This window comes from Lithobates pipiens, unplaced genomic scaffold, assembly GCF_037356315.1.
Source record: "Lithobates pipiens isolate NorthernLeopardFrog02 unplaced genomic scaffold, aLitPip1_a1.2 Scaffold_16, whole genome shotgun sequence".
Taxonomy (NCBI): Eukaryota; Metazoa; Chordata; class Amphibia; order Anura; family Ranidae; genus Lithobates; species Lithobates pipiens.
Genome location: NW_027507748.1, coordinates 116,112,602 through 116,133,705, shown reverse-complemented (window position 1 = coordinate 116,133,705; position 21,104 = coordinate 116,112,602). Strand labels below are relative to the sequence as shown.

At 41.9% G+C, this 21,104-nt stretch overlaps 1 protein-coding gene across 2 annotated transcripts in view; it reads right to left on the bottom strand.

The window, feature by feature from the left end:
• Positions 1–6,365: 6,365 nt before the first annotated feature.
• The window catches only part of TRARG1 (trafficking regulator of GLUT4 (SLC2A4) 1), a 54,157-nt gene continuing 39,418 nt past the window's right edge, over positions 6,366–21,104 (bottom strand). For both annotated transcript variants that reach the window (XM_077480327.1, XM_077480328.1), the window contains exon 3: positions 6,366–9,928. Coding sequence is in view for 1 of the 2 variants with exons in the window: in XM_077480328.1 (XP_077336454.1) it covers positions 9,918–9,928 (11 nt within the window). In the remaining variant the exon portion in view is untranslated. The remainder of the gene's footprint in view (positions 9,929–21,104) is intronic.

Below are 21,104 nucleotides of genomic sequence, written 5' to 3'. Positions count from 1 at the left end.
TTGTTCCCTGTTTGATTTCCATACCTTAAAGTGGAAGTAAACTCCCCTATCATTTTCATCCACGGAAGCTGCCATCTTTGCCTCTGTTTAATCTTCAACTGCTATGGTGCTGCACATGTGATCCGTTATGACATCAGCCATTGGGTGGTTTGATAGTTTGGTTGAGAGCACAGCCAATGTGCAGTTAGCATTCCCGGCATGCCTTTTTTGAAACTGTTTAAATCGATGGGTTTACTTCCACTTTAAGTCACATATCTGGAGCAAGCACGCTGAAAATGGGTGTCAGAATTCCGTATCTTTATGTATGTTGCAAGTCAGTATCTCGGGAAGCATTAGAGCCCCTCTCCAGGCTCCACTAAGCAATATGATTAGTCAGTGAGCAACTAATACTGTCTTCACAAACACCACAACTGTAAATCCAAATGCATTCAATTTATCTTAATATGAACTAAAATATGCAATTAAAGCCAGATTCAGAGGGTTTTTCACAATAAAATTTTGCATCATGCAGATCTTCTTCCTGATCACTACGGAGGCAGGACTTGAATCCATGGAATACAGCCTGGTTCTTTACAGGTTAACAGTAATTTAACAATTGAGGAGTGTTGTGTTTTTTTTCTTTGCATTCTAATGTGTTTTAGGAAATCTGTCTGCTTGCAGATTTGCATGTTTATATGCCAGACATGTTTTCTTATACATGCCGTCTATGTTTTTGCCAGAATAGTAGAATGCTAGCCTCCATACTTTTCTCAGTATGGATTTCATTAAAGTGAACTTGGGGCCAAGTTATGAATATTTAAGAATTACATATGCATAACAACAAGTAAATGAGCTTAAAACAAGTCTTCACTGACTTCTGCTTCAGGCATTGTGGAGCAACTCAGCTTAAAAACGTGTAAGTCTGATTAGCAGATGCAGGAAGTATGGCGGGATTGTTTACCAGTAAGTTAGAAAATATATATTTTTGACCACTTGTAATGGGGATGCTTTTTTAAAAATATTTGACATCAACATGGGGACAAAGTGCTTTGGGGTGGGGGGGGGGGGGGTGAGCAGACCTTCTCCTGCCCCAAAGCACTCACTTCTCCATGTTGAGGGCATGGGGCCTGGTATGGTTCAGGAGAGGAGACGCTCATCCTGCCTTTCCTGACCTGCCGAGCTGCATGCTCGGATAAGGGTCTGTCACCCCACGCCATTTTTTTAACATCTTTCTATTGGCAGCAATGGTATTGTATTTTCGTTCTTTAGAAATTAAATTTTTGCAGCATGTTCTATACATGCTATAGATGCGCCACTGTACAGACAGACTAAGGGAACACCCCCCCCCCCCCCCCATGCACTATATGTAAAGGGATTTTTCATTTTTATTGTTAGTGAATTGTCCACTGTGCACTATCCACTTTAAGTGAAACAATAAAAAAATAAAAAAATGGAGTGGGCCCCCCCCAAAATCCATACCAAACCCTTATCCGGGCATGTAGCCTCATCCCCACCCACCGTGGGCGCCCAGATCCCGCCCCCCATGTAAATTAGTATCGGGTACATCGTACCCCTACCCATTCACCAAAACAGTGTACAAAAAGTAATAAAAACAAGAGACATGTTTTTGACAAATGTCCTTCAATGTAAATCCATTGTCAATCACGCCGCCTGCCGACCCGCAAAGAACCCCAGCTCCACCTCCTGGGAAGGTCTCCCTCTGAAAGCCTCTTCTGCGCTTTGGCATTTCTTATATCAGCAAGGTGTGGGGCCACCTGGCAATGTCAGTGGCCCGCCTCCTTGTGATGGCACAGGCCCGGCATGCACCAGTCCATGGCATCAGAAGGGGCAGTGCAACTGGGTGACGTTGCCAGGTGACCCTGCCCCTTACCTAAATAGGAAATGTCAAAGTGCAGAGTGGGCATTCGGCAGGAGGCCATCCCAGGAGGCTAAGCATTTTTGTTTTTCTTTATTTTTCGGGTCTTCGGGCAGCATGATTGATGATGGATTTACATCAAGGGACACTGTTTTTTAATAAAGTAATTGTCAAAAACTTGTCTCTTGTTTTTATTACTTTTTGAAGCTGTTTTGGTGAATGGGTATGGGCACTATGTGCCTGATACTCATTCACATTGGGGGCTACCAGACTCCGATAAGCCCCCCGACTGCATACCCCCATGACAATCGGCCATGGTTGTGGGCAGAGCCCCGCCTGCCCCAAAGCGCCCACCCCCCCATGTCGAGGGAATGTGGCCTGGTATGGTTCAGGAGGGGGGGTGCTTGGATAAGGGTCTGGATTTTGGGGAGGGCCCCACACCATTTTTTTTGGCATTGGGATCCCCTTAAAATCCATATAAGACCCGAAGGGCCTGGTATGGACAGGGGGGGGGGGACGGGGGGACCACGCCATCGTCTTAAACATTTTGCTGTTGCCAGGAAATTCCCAGCATTCTTTTTTTTTTTTACATTAATCTGTCAGTGGAAAAACCAGCTGACAGATGATGCCAGCTTCCCAGCCCGCTGCTAAACGACCAGCTATTCTTCACACATAATTCGAATGGGTCAATCGTTTTTTGACCGATCCGAATTGTAATCATTCTGAAAAGTTGGAATTCATTAGGAAACGAATAAACAAAAGGAGTTTTAATGGATTTCAGTGAAATTCGTCGCTATTTGTTACTACTTACTATTCGAATTTGTATTCAGACCGAAGGGAATTGCACATGTCTACATATTAAAATCAGCTGATTCAGTCTCAACTTATGGCATACTCTCCCCGAAAATAATATCTAGCGTGATTGTTGGTGATGGCTGCAATATAAGCCCTACCCCCCAAATAATCCCTAGTTAAAGTCCTTGTAGGTCTTATTTTCAGGGTAGGGCTTATTTTCGGGGAAACAGGGTAGGGCTTATTTGGGGGTAGGCATATATCGCAGCCATCACCAACAATCACGCTAGGTCTTATTTTCGGGGAAACAGGTTATAAAAAGGTATCTCATTACCAAGGTGTCACACAAGAAACATCTCATGATGGAAAAAAGCAAAGAGCTCTCTCAAGACATTTGCAACCTTATTGTTGCAAAACATACTGATGGCATTGGTTACAGAAAGCTTTATAAACTTCTGAATGTTCCAGTGAGCACTGTTGGGGAAATAATCCAAGGTAGAAAGAACATCATTTCACCATAAACTGGCCATGACCAGGTCCTCCTCAGAAGATTTCTGATAGAGGAGTAAAAAGAATTATCAGAAGAGTTGTCCAAGAGACAAGGACCATTTGTGGAGAGCTTCAGAAAGACCTGGAATTAGCAGGTACAATTGTTTTGAAAGAAAACAATAAGTAACCGCCACGGCTTATATGCATGCTCACTGTGCAAGACACCATTGCTGAAGAAAAAGCATGTTGAAACTCATTTGAAATTTGCTGCACAACATTTAGACAAGAATATAAAATACTGGGAGAATATAGTCTCGTCAGATGAGACCAAAATTTAACTCTTTGGATACCATAATGCACACCATGTTTGAAGGTCCAATGCCACTGCACATGACCCCAAAAACACCCCCATACCAACAGTGAAATTTGGAGGTAGGAACATCATGGTGTGTGGCTGTTTTTCAGCATACGGTACTGGCAAACTTCATGTCAGCGAAGGAGGAATGAATGGAAAAGAAAAAGACATTCATGATAAAAATCTGCTGCCATCTACCAGGATGATAAAGATGAAACAAGGGTGGACATTGCAGCAAGGCCATTATGCCAAACACAACACCAAGGAAACTCTAAACTGGTTTCAAAGAAAGAAAATAAAGCTGCTAGAATGGCCCAGCCAATCACCTGACTTGAATCCAATAGAAAATCTATAAAGAACTAAAGATCAGAGATTTTAGTTTGCGTAAGTGCTGTACCAATTGATTAAGTGATTAGTTTACGCATTGAAAAGGGAATGTGTTGGGTGTTGGCAGTTTTTTTGGTTAAAAAGTATTGCACATACTGTAGTTGCTCACAACAGTGTAATATATATATATTAATATATTAGAGTTCTTAGAAGAGGCCCACGGAACATTCAAAATTTGAAGACTGTGTGGAAGAATGGGCCAAAATCATATCTGAGCAATGCATGCGACTAGTTTCTCCATACAGGAGGTGTCTTGAAGCTGTCATTACCAAAAAAGGATTTTGTACCAAGTATTAAATACATTTCAGTTAACGTGTTCAATACATTTTCTCTGTGTCGTTCTATTTTATTACACATAACTTAATTTCTGAACTCATTTGTTCTGGTTTCTTTGTATGTATGTATTGCATGGGTTGTTACCGACATGTGGTGAAAATGTCATGTCAATAGCATCTTTAGAAATATATTTACCTAGAAAAATGGTGATATGTTCAATACTTATTTTACCCACTGTATGTACATGGGGGGCTGACAAATTTTCACTCTAAATTTGCTGGCTTCTTGATTATCTGCAGCTGTTTTTTTAGCACAAATCTGTGGGTTACATCTGACAAAAAGTCAGCAGTCCTTAAAGTGGTAATAATACAGGATGTAACAAATAACCGCCCCCCCCCCCCCCCCCTATGCACACCCCTCCACGCTCCTTAGTCCTTAAACTGAACCAGTGGCCCAGCTAGGGACATTCAAGTATTCACATATTCTTAACAAGCAGATTGATTTAATTTTAAGTACCATGCTAGTAAAACTGTGAAGATTTGGTGTCATTTTATTTTCAAATAAGTTTTACAATACCACCTCAATGTGTGTCAATTTCAGAAAAATTTGAAAAAAATAAGGGCGGAATGTGTTCTTTTACAATAAGTAATATATTTATGACATGGTATTCAAACTACATTGTTATTCAGGTATGAGACCCTAATGAAAGATTTCTGAGACTTTACTTAAACATAACTTATTGCAAGTTCTCTCAGCTGAAGCAAAGCAAATCCTGGAATACATTTCAGGCAACACTGTACCTCTCAATGCAGTTCTCAAACAAGAGAAATATGCAGTTCTACCACTAGGGGGAAAGGCTCCAGTTTAGTTTGCCTGTGGGCTCCATCTTCTATCTTCTACAGCTGGGTGATTGTTGGAATACAGAAGATGATAGTTTCTGTCCTCTCAGGCCTTCATTGACAGGTAAGAGGATATATTTGTCTGACAAATTAGTTTATCTTATTTAACCTTTCAATGATTCCCTAATGTCTGCTCAGCAAATCGTTTTTTCTTCTCCTCCTCTCAGTAAAATTGTGAGACCAACATCTAGCGTTGCAATTTCTTCTGAGAGCAAGGCTGCAATTAGCAAATATTGTGATTGAGAAGAAATATTCATTCCCAAATGCTACAAAGATGACAAAATGCATCCCTGCATGCCAGAGGTGCCCTAAAGACATTAAAAGATACTTTATGGAATTAAATGATGGGGACCAGAATGAAAGTGCGAGTAACTTTCCATCCAGTTTTCATTCTAGAAAGACTCTTTTTGCTGCTTCTGGATCATCACAGTGTTTCTTCACCAGCAGCATCTTCAAGTAAGGAAGTATTGCAAATCACTGTCTCCCAAAAATACACAATCCCTTAATTTATGGCTAAAAGAACACCAGGAAATCAGGGAAACATTGATAAAGCTCTTGCAAGAGCAATATACAGTATGCTTCTGGATCAGCATTGTCAATAACTGAAAATGCATATTGGCAGGAAGCTTTTAAATTATTATGAGGGAAAGGGGAGTGGTTACCTGTTCTCATGTATAGGGGAAACGTTCTTATCATATAAAGTCCTTGTTATTCAATTTGTAATAAAATGTTAAAAATCAAGTTTAGTTATATAATAAGCTTTACTTTTATTTCAAGCATAATACTATGTGTACACTGTATTTTTCACATTCCTTTTGTAACAAAATGACTTTCAGTTTGTAAAACTACTCCACACTGATTTTTTTTAAATTTTTCCAAAAATGTCCATTTATTTTGGAAAAAACTGAAAAATGTTTCCTTTTCTTTAAAGAATGTAATATGATTTGGCTTTCTTCACAAAATTCTATTAGTTTGACTCCCAATCTACAGAACGGAAACTTGCATGCTCCCTACTTTGCTCGGCATCTGCCAGGCTTGGCTACCTGAGGTGCACAGACTAAGCTTTACGAAGGCCAGGTTGATGAATCTTCTTTCTCGGTGAGCACAACCTGCTCCCTGTTCCATCTCATCTTTCACCATTGATATATTGTAAACCTGGCCAACATCCAACGTCTTCCATCCCACTGCACATTTCTTCTTTGAAGCAGCTGCCAAAAGTATCACACAGAAATGTCTAGTAAATATAGCGAAACCAGGTCTTTTACTGCTGTCACCTTGGAGGTAAAGGAAAGGATGAGACCACAGACAAATGTCCCATGCACTGTCAAACTTTATTTCTTTCATGCCAAAATACAAAATGGAATGCATTTAATCCCTCACTTCCTCCCCATATATACTGTTTAATCCTAATAACATGCCCTTGTATTTTGACAGTTGGGATTCAGAGTGGAATGTGCGCATGCTACTGTTGGTAGTCTGAACTGAGCAAGAAGGAGAGACATCACTGTTCAGAGGGAAAGTCAGCTGCATATGCTAAAGGAGGATTGTGGGGAGTGATGCTAATGTTTATTGGCCATGCCACTGCTTAGCAAGGGTTGGACCAGAGCCATGCAACCTCCTTGTCCATGGCACTCTGCCCTGCCTGCATTGCACCTCGTTCTGGCAAAAAATCTGCTCCTGTGTCTGCATTCTATATCTTCTTTGAGTGGTAATTGCTGATTTCCTCATAAACAAGACTATAGACGGTACCAAGTACTGTCCTGTAATAAGGTTAAAGGTGTTGTAGTCTATATTTGAGTCATTAACATAAACTCCCAATTATGACTTTAAGATACATTACACACAATAATTAAAAAACAAAGTACAATTTTGGCAAAACATTTTTCCATATTAGACATGGCAATAGAATGTTTAGATAAGCAATTATGGTATACAGTGTCAACCCTCTGGATTATGCTAACTGAAACTTCAGATCCAAAGGCCCTTTCCTTCCTCCCCTCGCTGCTGGTCACTGATGCCACCTGTCTTGGCGCAGGACCAATAGTGCACTCTGCGAGGCAGGAAAGGAGAGGACAAAGTTCCAATGTCAGGAGCTGAAATCATAATGGCCATAAATGTGTGCTACTGGGACTTTCAAGCATTAATATAACATTTCAAAAGGGAAGGGCAGGAACCTCTAGGAGCTAGCTTTGCCTTCATTTGAGTGTAGGAGATTTAAAGTACTTACCACCTGATCTGATATACCTTCTAAAGGTCCTAATTCTAACACTCTTTTAGTCCGCAGTTTTCTGCACCCACCTTAAAATTTGTCTTGCTTCACTTATTGTTGCAACTGACAGAATACATTGATGGGTTTTTAGTTTGTAACTGGCCCCCTTTGTTGTCTGTCAACTGCAACAGCCAAACACAAATTTTGTTCTGACAAGAGCATCTACCAAGCAGTTGTAAGGACAGAAACTGCACATGTTGCAAGAGTCAATTTAACATAAACAAGTAAAATTTTAGTTTTTTCCAATGTTACATAAAGAGGCGACTTCATTAAGCAATATAAAGCTACCATGTTCTACTGTTAATGTAAATAAAAGATCAAACTAACAGCATGTTTTTGCATATCTTAGTTATTGCTCATTGATCAACCAATCAGAAATCAGTAGTTGTTTTCATGAATGGTTGAAATGCCTAAAAGGTAGAATGTGAATCTGATTGATTGTTTTGGATTACCACTGCTCTAATCACTGTCCTATAAACTATATCAGCTTATGTTTCCTTATACAAAAGATAGCCACGCTATAGGCTCTGATTAGAGCCACTGCACACACCTATTAGGGTGCTCTTACCCAGACATGAAGATGTGAGACTTTTACACCCACTTTCCTACAATGACATTATCAGCTGCCATTGGCTGTCTGTGGGGCTTTATTCATCTGAATAGTGGGTACAACAGGCCACCTCACAAACCAATTTATTATTATTGCCTGCAAAAAGCAAAATTCTCAAGAGATTTGATTCGATTTGAACCAGTTAGAATCAGTTCAGAACCTACAAGTTAGGACCAGGCTTTATTTAACATATGCACTGCAAATTATCAATTAAATAACCCTTTCCTAAACCATATCCTACTTAATCCTAATTAAAAACTATAGAAAAATGCCCTTAAGCTGGTAACATAGATGAAAAACTAGACCTACTGACTTGTTGAAGAGCATTCCAGGAGTCCTAAAACCCAGGATACCCTGTTAATGGAAATAGTGATTTCACCTAGGAAGTTAGTGCTTGGCCCAACCCTTCTGACTATTAAACCTATTCATTGGTCCAGCAATGTGATGGGTGGCTTTAAACACCAAGGGACATCCTTGGTAAGTAAGAGAGGCAGGACCAAGGACTGACTTCATAGATAAAGTTACTGTTTACATCACAGGATAAGAGGTTTTAAGGCTTTCGGGAATTTCTAGAAGAAATGTGTAGACACCTTTGTGTACCTGAAGTTCATCTACATTAGCATATACAGTAGGTACCAATATTAGTTAAAGGGAGTTTTCAGTTTGGAATAGCAACTAGAAAAGCAGATGACTTTGCAGAGTTACTGATGGGTGGGGGTCTCTTTATTTGCAATGTCCATTGATGACCTGTCATTAGTACAATCAAAAGCAATTGTTCCTGAGGGATAGTTGTGGTGTCCCAAAAAAAAAAAAAAAAGCTGAGGTGTGGCAGCCTTGGGTTGCTTTTCTCTGCACTGTATGCAGCTGGCTGGCAGATTTGAAAGCCTGAAAGCCAACAGCATTCTGCATCAGCAGATATGTCACAGGGTTTACAACATAATGCAGAACATCTGTTTAGTATTTCTTTAAGAACTACGCATCAATAGCCCTGTCACCCTGCTTTATTTTTTCAGCATTTCTTATCAAAATAACAGAATGTGATTGGTTAATCTAGGCAACACTTTTGTTCCAATAACTATCAAACAGTTCTCATTAATGTTTGTATAAGTCATATTTCATTCCTATGATATGTTAATTTTGTCAATGCCTCTTGAAACCACAATCCTAACAGAGCATAAATGTTTAAATACAAACATCTGGATAATACAAATCCCTCATCTACTGTTTATACCTGGGATGTTACCTAAGTGCTTGGTATTCACTTTGCATAAGCAATGCTCCATCAGTGACAGCCTAACTTATATGTACAGTATATTACAGCCTGGACTAGATGCAAAGGAGAAGAGGTGCTTACAGCAGCCAGGACCAGCATCCATGCAAAATGGTAATTTTTTTTTTTGGTTTCTGAGTTTGTGTTAAATTGCCCATCAAAAATACTAAAAAAGAGATTAAAAGTCCTGTTCCATTTTGTCAGCGAGGAAGCAGCATCATCCAAAACAGGGGGAGGTCACATGACATTGCGGCATGTGAGGTTCTTTCCCATTTGCGACCCTATATGTGGCAGTTTTCAGCTATATTATTGATTACAGACAATAGCTTTCATTCCTTTGATACAAAAGCTGGAAATAAAAAAAACGGTTTTGTGCCATCGCCTGAATGCCAGTCCCCAGATGCCACTCCATACATTGTCCATCTGTAGGTATTTCTGTTAGGAGGGCAACCTCAAGGCATCTCTCTGTCTTCCTTTTTAAAAGTCCCTCTCATGTGCTATGCTCCAAAATCTCTTATTTCTTATTTCTCTCAATTCCCAAGGGCGTGTAAAGTGCTGCATGCAATCCCTTGGACTTTGGAAAGAGCTGGGCCTGCTCCTTCCTCCAGCAAGCCTCCAAAGTGGAAGGTTCTCTTGCAGTGAGGAGGTGTCAACAAGTGAAGGAAAGGCAGGCCGCTCCCCGATTTCCCTCTGAGCCCCAGATCTTCAGTGGACTTTATTGGAAAACTGTAAACGAGATAAGTTACAATCATTAGAGCATAGCAATCACTGTTCAACAACATATAGCATGCACATCTCATTAATATACATTTCTTTTCTGTGGTTGGTACAGATATATACACTGATTAGATATGTTTATGTTTGGCTGGCATAGAAATGTTGACCTATGTTATGAAAGGCCATATCCTGATAGTTGTAGTTGTTGCATAGTTTAGAGCAGTGGCAGCTGGTGCACAATATTTTTTTTTGGGGGGGGGGGGGGGGGGGCGGCAAGCAAATCTGCCCACCCTACATCGCACATACCAACTCCCCCCCCCACGTGACCAGGCCTGCCACGGTACTCACACTTCTTCTCACTATCCGCACTGGCTCCCACTCATCCTCATCATTCGGGCTGCTGCTGTTGTTTATGCTGCATGATGCTGCTTTGGGCTCTGGAGAAGCACAAGCTCCATGGAGCCAGGAAGGCGGCAATTTAGGAGGCGGATGCTGCTCGCCAAGGGGCCTTGCTTCTCCTGAAGGCTGAACAGAAAGTTGGACCTATGACTCCCTGGCCAATTGGGTCTCAGGCCTCGCTTCCTGATTGGCCAGGAGGAGAAGCAGGAAGACATTAGCGAAAATGAATTTGCTAATGTCGCACAGCTGGGTGGGCTCAGGGCGCAGTGCTCTGGCTCTAATCATGTGCTTAAAAAAAAAAACATCCATTGAAATCCATGCGTCTGGCACCATGCATTTAGATTAGGTGCCGGTCGCTTGCATTAGGGGGCGGAGACCCTGTCCCCCTAATAGAGTAGCCACCACTGGTATAGAGACCACAGAAAAAGTACAGGGATATAAATTGTGTTGCTTTTTTCCATACCTTTCAACTTAGGTAAAGGACCCACCCCTGCCATGCCCTCTTTTACTGATCTGAAGATAAGTGTTGATGCAAAAGATTTTGTTTTTACATTTCCTGTGCATCTTATTTTAACTTTTCTAAAAAAACAAAACAAAAAAAAAACACATTATACTGTCCATTTAAAAGTTCGGTGCAATAATATAGAGATTGAATTAAAGGAATAGAGACACTAAGGGACACTATTCCTAAAACCACACCAGATCAACCATAGGGCCTTTATACAGCCTCTCTCAACCAGCGTGCTGTGGCACCCTGGAGTGTCCTCTGGGTTCTTCAGGGGTGCCTTGGCAAAATGCCTAAAAATTGCCACAAATTGTCCATAAATCGTCAACAAGCGGATCAAGCTTTTTTCTTACACAAAGCCATAGCGTTTTATTGTGCAGCATTAAAACCTTTGGCACAATGCAGGCCAGCCACTGGCATTCTAACAACCAGTGACATCATTGGTTACTAAGGAGGACATCGGATGCCTGCACAGCATCCTTTTTTGTCCCCTCCCCTGCCTCTGTCTGTCAGCACTGCGGTCACATTAGCAGAGAGCAGGAAAGAAAATGAAGGAGAAGAGAAATTCTAGAATACTAGTCAGTACCATTGTGCAAAGATGGAGGAATAAATCACCACTAATGTTGGGTGTCCCAAATGTGTGGATTCTACTATGATATGTAAAACTTTTAATTTAGCTTTTTGCAATTTAGAACAAAGTGCTAGAAGATTGTGTATGATTTTTAAGGGTGCTTGACTGGAAAAAGGTTGAGCAACACTACTCCAGGATTTTTCAACCGGGGTGCCACAGCAAAGTGACACAAAGCCCTGTACAGTCCAACCATGACCATCAAATCAGTTTCTTATAGTCATTGTATATTGTATCAAATGAATTGTGGAAGTCCACTTGTTAGGTGCAGTTAGCTTACCAGCCACAAGATTGCTCTGTTATAATTATAGTCTAGCAAGGGGAAAGTTGTAATTGGGTGTTAGCTTCCCTTTTAGAGAAGCTATAAATGCCAGTGTGGACATTTATAGCAAGACAACCCAGAGCTGCTAAGATGTAGTCTCCTGCAGAGCTAATCTTAATGGCCCTGTGCAGGGCTAATGTCCCACGCAAGCTGGAAAAAAATTTGTAAATAGTCGTGAAAGCTTGGGAATATATGGCATCTGGGAGTGTGCCCGGCTGGAAGGGATATTGGGAAGAGATTGGTATACTATAGGAGGCACTGTGAGATTATATATATATATATATATTGTAGACATGTCACTGGAGAAGTGATCGAGGGGGTGTACATCTCACCTAGGTTGCTACACAGTGTGAGATGGTAAATCCAGGATGGATCAGTTTCTCAGCAGCGATATGCTGCTGAGTTGTTATTTAATTTTGCCGGGCCTGGGTTTATATGGAATGGCAGGTAGGTTTGGTAGAGGGACCTGTCATTCCACATCCCCCGATCCAGTTCTGGGTTTGGGATCAGGTGAGCTTGGATCCTAATTAGCCTGGGAAGCTAAAGGCTCTGTAGGGTCTGCAGGTGATTGCTTCTCAGCCAGGGAATGAACAATCTGTGTGTTGAAGGAAGCTGCAAGCACAGCCACTGCTGGAGCTAAAACTCACCCTGCGATATCCAGGCGAAAGACGCTGTGTTTGTAAGTGTCAGATAGGTGAGCAGAACCTGTTAGTAAGCGCCCAGCCGGGCTAGGACTTTTATTTTTGTTGTACTTAGAAAGCACGGTGTTGCTGTATATTTTGTTTGCTGGACTGTTTGTACCACGAATAAACGCCAAGATCTGCTTTATCAAATTCCAAGTCTGCTGTGAACTGTGTCCAAACACACCCTACCCCGGGAAGATCCCTTACAATTGGTGGAGGTAGCGGGCAACGCGGTTGCTAGGGGCAACGGTGTGGACAGACTTGGCTACAGCTGCTGATGTCCTGGGTGAAAGCTGCAACTACACTCCAAAAACAGTCCAGCAACATGGAGGAGATGCTGAAGCAGTTTATGCAAGTGAGTTTGCAACAACAGCAGGCTCAGACAGAGGCCAATAAACGACATGAACAGTCCATGGCTGAACAACAGCAGATGATGGCTGCACAACAGCAGGCGCAGACAGAGGCCAATAGACGACATGAACAGTCCATGGCTGCACAACAGCAGATGATGGCTGCACAACAGCGGATGCATAAGGAAGAGTTGCAAGCTTTGCGCCAAAGCCAACAACAACTTATCGAGCACCTGATAGTAAATCGAGAGGCGCCTGTGGTTGCTAATCCACCCACAATGGAGGGAGCCGCTCCAGAGATTTTTTCTGGGAGAAGGACTGTGCAGAAAGCGCTGCAAAAGATGACTGCTGAGGACGATGTTGAGGCCTATCTAACAGTATTTGAGCGCGTGGCTGAGCGAGAGAAGTTACCAGCCGCTGAGTGGGCAGAGGTAATTGCGCCCTATTTAACAGGTGAACCTCAAAAGGCCTACTATGACCTCAGTGAGCAAGAGGTTAAGGACTATACTCGGCTAAAAGAGGAGATGCTTGCCCGACTAGGAGTTACTACTGCAGTCCGTGCCCGGAGGGTACGCAACTGGAGCTACAGTCTGGACAAATCAGCGAGGTCCCAGATGTATGACCTAATCCATTTGGCAAGAAAGTGGTTGGAGCCAGACACTTCTACTCCTGCACAAATCCTAGAGAAGGTCGTGATGGATCGCTACCTCCGAGCCCTTCCTACTGACTTGCAACGCTGGGTGGGACAAGGTGATCCTAAGAATGCAAACGAACTTGTCAACCTTGTGGAGAGGTTCCAGGCGACTGAGGACTACCTCCGTGATGTTCCTGCAGCATCTTCACCTCCCCGGAGCGCCAGATCTGTGCCGTCAGCTGGTAAGAGACTTCCATCTATTGGGGGAGTGTGGAGGGGTGCTGATGGGGGGAAAAGGGCTCAAGTGGTGTCTCAGGGACAAAAGACTGGTGATGGTCCCGGGTGGCTAAGGGGCTCTGAAAAGGACTCCTTGCCAAAGAGACCAGGCCCTATCCAGTGTTGGAGATGCCATGAGGCGGGACACGTGTCGGCCCATTGCCCTCTTACCTCTGAACCCATGGAATGTGACGCTAGCAGGCGTCAGTCGCTATTTGCGGAACCATCTTGTGCTGCAGTTCCTGGACTAGAGACTGAACCGCAAATCTGCAACATCACAATCAATGACTTTCCTGTTAAAGCGTTAATGGACTCAGGAAGCCTTGTAACCTTGGTGCATGCTAGCCTGGTGACTGGGGACTTAGAGTCTAAAAAGCATATGAGTGTTGTGTGCATACATGGTGATACAAAAGTGTACCCTATAGTGCTGGCTAAAGTCGGGACTGAACAAGGCACCGTACAATATGAAGTGGGTGTGGTTAAAAACCTCATGCATAATGTAATATTGGGGCGCGATTTTCCATTATTCTGGGCTCTTTGGGAAAAAAGAAAAATTCCCAAAAGGAGTGAGGATACCTCTAAGGGGGTTGCCTTGTCCACTGTGAATGATAAAAATGTGCAGGATGAAAATGATTGTTTTCCTTTGCAGGTCCTGGCTGGGGAGGAGGAGGCTCCTCCCACTGAGCAAAATATACTAGACTTAGAGGTGTCTAGCGATAATTTTGGGACTGCACAATTACAGGACCCCACTCTCAAAAATGCGAGAGAGCAGGTTGCTGTTATGAACGGGGTACCTCAGGAACCAGATGCTGAAAAAAGATTTCCACATTTTTCGGTGACTAATGATCTTTTCTATAGAGTCAATAAGATTAAAGATGAGATTGTGGAACAGCTTCTGGTACCTAAGCCGTACCGGCGTCAGGTGCTTGACATGGCACATAACCATGTTCTTGGGGGACACTTGGGGACTGACAAAACGCGAGAGAGGGTTCTCCAGAGGTTTTTTTGGCCGGCCATATATGATGACATTAAAAAATACTGTGAGTCGTGCCCCACATGTCAGGTTAGTGCCCCAGTGTCACATTTTCGCAGTCCTTTGGTTTCGCTCCCTATTATAGAGGTGCCTTTTGAGCGTATTGCCATGGATTTAGTGGGTCCCATTGTAAAGTCAGCTAGAGGACACCAGTATATTTTGGTAGTCCTGGATTATGCGACCCGCTATCCTGAGGCTGTACCCTTAAGAAACACTGCATCTAAAACAATTGCACGTGAGTTGTTTTATATGTTCTCTAGGACTGGGATCCCCAAAGAAATCCTAACTGACCAAGGTACGCCATTTATGTCGAAAGTAATGAAGGAATTATGCAGACTATTTAAAATCTCACACATCCGTACCTCTGTGTACCACCCCCAGACGGACGGATTGGTGGAGAGATTTAATAAAACTTTGAAACATATGTTGAAGAAAGTGGTGGCAAAAGATGGTCGTGACTGGGATCATTTATTACCCTACCTCATGTTTGCTATTAGGGAGGTGCCCCAAGCGTCCACAGGGTTCTCACCATTCGAGTTGGTCTATGGTCATCACCCTAGGGGTCTACTAGACATTGCAAAAGAGACATGGGAGAATGAGTCCACCCCATACAAGAGTGTTATTGAGCATGTAGCACAAATGCAGGACCGTATAGCCACTGTAATGCCCCTGGTAAGGGAACACCTCCAGAGAGCTCAAGAGGCCAAAGTAGAATTTACAACCGGTCCGCAAGAATCAGGACATTCAACCCAGGCGATAGGGTCCTTATACTAGTCCCCACTGTTGAGAGTAAATTCTTGGCGAAGTGGCAAGGTCCTTATGAAATTGTTGAAAAGATCAGTGAGGTGAACTACAAGGTGCACCAACCAGGTAGAAGGAAGCCTTTCCAAGTTTATCACATAAACTTGATCAAGCCCTGGAAAGACAGGGAATCCTTGGGGGCGACAAATACTGTTAATAATTTGTCACAACCAATCCCTCCAGTCAAGGTAGGTGATACTCTATCAGTGTCACAGAAACAGGAGGCTCAGGAATTTTTACAGAAAAACAAAAACAAGTTCTCTGACCTCCCAGGGCGTACACACCTCATCCATCATCACATTGAAACTGAGCCTAGAAGCAGAGTAAACCTTAAGCCCTATAGGATACCCGAGGCACGTAGGGAAGCCGTATCTGCCGAGGTAAAACGTATGCTTGCTCTGGGGGTAATTGAGGCAATACAGAATTGGCCTAGACCCCTGACAAGGAAACAGGTTAGAGCTTTCCTGGGTATTACGGGTTATTACCGTAGATTTGTGCCGAACTTTGCCTCAGTTGCTGCTCCGCTAACTGACTTGACAAAGGGCGGAAAGACAGCAATGGTCACGTGGACCCCAGAGGCCGAGGAGGCTTTCCAAAGCCTTAAGTCTGCCTTGTGCCAACCACCTGTGTTAGTCACCCCCGATTTCAGGCGAGAATTTCTGGTCCAGACAGATGCCTCTAGCACAGGCTTAGGTGCAGTACTCTCACAAGTAGTGAATGGTGAGGAGCATCCGGTGACGTACTTGAGTAGAAAACTAACCCCGGCCGAGAAAAATTATGCCATTGTGGAGCGAGAATGTTTGGCAGTGAAGTGGGCCCTAGAATCTTTAAAGTATTACTTGCTAGGCAGGAAATTCAAGTTGGTGACAGACCATGCCCCCCTAACATGGATGAAGTTAAACAAGGAGAGAAATGCAAGAGTGACTAGATGGTTTCTCTCCCTACAAAACTTTAATTTCACTGTAGAACACAGGCCAGGGAAATTACAGGCAAATGCTGACGCATTGTCAAGGGTAAGTTGTCTGTGGGGACAAAAGGCTCAGCCCTCCGGTCTGAAAAAGAGGGGGGGGATATGTAGACATGTCACTGGAGAAGTGATCGAGGGGGTGTACATCTCACCTAGGTTGCTACACAGTGTGAGATGGTAAATCCAGGATGGATCAGTTTCTCAGCAGCGATATGCTGCTGAGTTGTTATTTAATTTTGCCGGGCCTGGGTTTATATGGAATGGCAGGTAGGTTTGGTAGAGGGACCTGTCATTCCACATCCCCCGATCCAGTTCTGGGTTTGGGATCAGGTGAGCTTGGATCCTAATTAGCCTGGGAAGCTAAAGGCTCTGTAGGGTCTGCAGGTGATTGCTTCTCAGCCAGGGAATGAACAATCTGTGTGTTGAAGGAAGCTGCAAGCACAGCCACTGCTGGAGCTAAAACTCACCCTGCGATATCCAGGCGAAAGACGCTGTGTTTGTAAGTGTCAGATAGGTGAGCAGAACCTGTTAGTAAGCGCCCAGCCGGGCTAGGACTTTTATTTTTGTTGTACTTAGAAAGCACGGTGTTGCTGTATATTTTGTTTGCTGGACTGTTTGTACCACGAATAAACGCCAAGATCTGCTTTATCAAATTCCAAGTCTGCTGTGAACTGTGTCCAAACACACCCTACCCCGGGAAGATCCCTTACAATATATATATATATATATATATATATATATATATATATATAGTGGTCCCAAATCTAGTGCTCTCAAGGAGAGAAGGTACAAAGGCAAGATGGCTTACAAATGATGTGCTTGTGTTCTGAAAAGAAATGACAACTACAGCATGTCTATTCCTTTGTATGGCATTCCGCATTGAAGAAGTTTGGTAATATGTTAAATGTGATGTCAGATGTCACAGAAATCTTTTGGAAGTTACAGTAGATTGCTGAAATGCATTTTATGTGTGGACATTCCTTTATTCCTGAATATTAAGGCCTATGGTCAGGGATGTGGAGAGTGCGCCTATGGCCAGGAGTATGACAAAATATGACGGAGGGTTTGATTAACAACAGGTGAGTAACTGTGCTATCCAGGAAGAAGGGAGGGGAATTGCTTGGTATGGGGCCAACACCTGGCCAATCCTAGTCCCCCTTATCCATTTAGGTCTTGTCAACACTGATCAAGTAGCTCTGTCTGCTTTCGTCAGAAGGCTATGCTTACAGGGATTATATATAATAGGAGATTGTAAAACTTTGACAAAAGAAAATACACTTTTCTAACAAACCCATGTCCTGTAATTCCTGGGAATTAAAGAAAATAAACATCCCTGCTATGTATTGTGTGATTTATCGAGGCTGCCATATATTTTACTGTTATGGTTCACAGTGTAATGGAAATTTGTAGGTTCTGTATATAATTGTATTCTATTTTATATGTATTGCACAATGCCCTCACTGTGAACACGGCACTAATAATGTTTTCAGTACATGTTTTGCATTCTTTCGAGTTCTGATTAGAATAAGCCTGCCTATGTAACGCCCCTTGTTACCATAAACGTACAATTGTAATATTAATGTGATACCTACGTAATCATGTGTATAAAAGCCTTCAAATGCGTCATAATAAAGGAGAACGGTTATTTGGAAAGATGCTGAGCGTATCTTTTGTGTCTGTTCCCTACTGCAGTAGTTATTAATTTGGAACCACTAATCAATATGAGGATAGGAGTTGCCTATCATCAAAATATCCATTTCAGGTGGCGAAGCCAGCCCAGCAGGGGTTATCAGGTGACCCTGAGTATCCGAAACGAGGAGCTTGAGACGATCCGGGAATTTCTGATAATCAGCCGGCTGAGGTAAGCCTTTTGCTTACATTTTGAGTTATCAGACTTCCTTGATCGGTAAGGCATTTTCGGGACAAAGGGTACCTATTTTACTCCCCTTAATCGAACTGTATTGATTAGTGGTTATATGTTATGTTGTCACTGTCTACTGTCCATCAGAGTGTTATAGAGAAAGGGAAGAATAGTGCTGTTCACAGGTATATGTAGTACATCTGCTAGATAAAGTAGTTTAGAGGCAAGAGGGTATAGGCACAAGTAGAGAAGACTGGCCAGTCATTATGGGCATTAAATTAAGTAAGGGAATGAAGGGTAAGAGACCCTCAGAAATGCCCAGCGCAAGAGGAGCGCTATATATGAACCGAAGGTGCGGTTCCGCCTATACTGAGCCCCTAGATTAATGGTTAAAGTGGACAGGGATCCACAAAGGGTAACTGGGTTACCACCAAAGTCCATAGGGACAAAGAATCATGCAGAGTATACAGCTAGAGAAACAGCTATTTATGTGAGCAGGATGGATCAAGAGTGACATTAACACTAGACAGAAAGGGACTTTTTGATGTTAAGTTGTGGGATGAATTTGGGGTCAGACACAACAACTAGTAAAGTCAAGAAACAGTAATGAGAGTTAAAACAGAATGCTTTATATGTTGTCAGAGAGGGAAGATGGGATGAGCACTATGGCTGCCCGTCTGATCATAGAAGGTACAGTATGTGAAGTATGGAATTACAATACATTGGATGTAAAGGATATCAGAACAAAATAAAGAAAGCAGAAGTTTAAGCAAGGAAGTATTAAAAAAGCGTTAAAAGAAAGTGAGAGAATGATATGCATGTGTTGTGTACAAATGGGAATAATGTAAGCAATTTTAGAGATATATTTGAGTATGTTTGTGAATGCTGGAACTTTTAGTTCTATCGCTTGTGTCATGTACGCAGATGTGACCCCCCTCCTTTGTGCTCTCCTGAAAGAATGTGGCTGACATGAGAGATTGGTGATAAGCTGGAGGACACCATGCCAATTTCAGTTTTTTAGACAAAACATTTATAACAAAATGTGCCGGGTTAACGAATCTAATGATAAACAATGTGATCACAATTATTTTTGAATCTGTTTTCCAAACATGGTAAATTGAAGGTTACAAATTAACCATGTCTTACACTAATTGAATATCCTGTGATAGTGGAAACAGTGCATTAAAAAAAAAAAAAGAGAGAAATTGAGTAAAATTAAGTAATATGTCCCCCTTTAAGGACATTTATCTGTGCATATATATTAGTGTGTGATATTGAAATTATCATATGAGTATTAATTTCTAATATGAGTTTAACAATTTTATTAATAAATATAGATATATTGAAACTGGTTTAGACAACCTTTGGTTGGAAATGAAATCCAGGTTAATGGGGAAATTGGTAAAAATGGAATTAGTTTAGATTAAGATAACAATTTTGTAATTTTATATTTATTGAGTGGAAAGAGAAAAAATTAAGATGAGGTTGTTAATTTGAATACAGCTGCAATAATGTTTAACAAAGCCAAGATGAATGGGATACATAAGGAAGTTTTTCTACAGAAATGAAATCTTAAAGTCTGATAATAACTTAATGTGCGGTCCATGATGTGAGAGTAATAATAACATGTAAATATAACAGACCCATCACATCAAGTCCACACACCCTGTTAGGATAGCTGCTGCCTGCAGGTTTATAGTTTTTGATGGCCAAGTGCTTTCTGGTCCGTCATACATATTGTTGGTCCTTTTGTTTTTATGTATTTTTATTTTTGAAATCCAAAGCAGAATGTGTGGATTGTGAAATGATGTGCCCCTTTTCCTTGTAAGTGCAGTGGGTATAAGTAGAAGAATATTTTGGATTTATGGACATCTCTGCAGCACTGCAGGGTATTCTTATGATTTATTATAATATTGCCAGGAAAAAGTTGTCTTTTTGAAACATGAAACTTGAGTTCTTACACAACAGCATGATAGAAAACAAGCCATTGTTATATTTATGCAAGCCGGACCCAGTAATCAAGGGTTCACACCGATGTATCAGAGCTGTAGCTTTATGGAAAGTTGCTATTAGACAAAGTTACAGATATTATTTTGGTTGAATATTTAATTTTTAATAGTCCGACATTCTGCACAGCAAATATATAGCTAAGTGTTTGTCTAATGAAAGGTTCAAAATATGAATTTGTTTTGTGTGTTTATGTACAAATCTAACAATGAAAAATGTGTACATTTGAATCCAGCCACCTTATTGCCTCTATTGGAGGAGGCTGGAGACAAAGAAAAAACACATGTGTTAAATTGATGACATAGGAATCATCTGCTGTGAGCCCAGTGCAGGACACACTCCCAGAAGACCCGAGTATTTACTTTTTTGTAGTGTTATTCCTGGTTTTATACCAAGGATGAAGTTTATCACCCAGAAGGATACCCTGTATTCAGAGTCATTGGATCCTTTTTCCCCAGCTCAAGAAGCAGAGCTCCATGTTTTAGAAAAACCTGTGAGCTATAAAAAGAGTATATATTTATATAGATAGTCAAGATATAGAGAGCTTTTGGTTCCATTTGAAGGGCCAGAAGTTTTTTTTTACTTCCGCAGGTAAACCAATCAAGCATGCCAAGTTAATTTGATTGGCTGTTTTCAGCCTTCCAGGTTCTTGCTGAGGTAGCCATACTAACAGTAAAACTCACATATGGAAGCAGACCAGGCGACTCTAAGGATGCTAC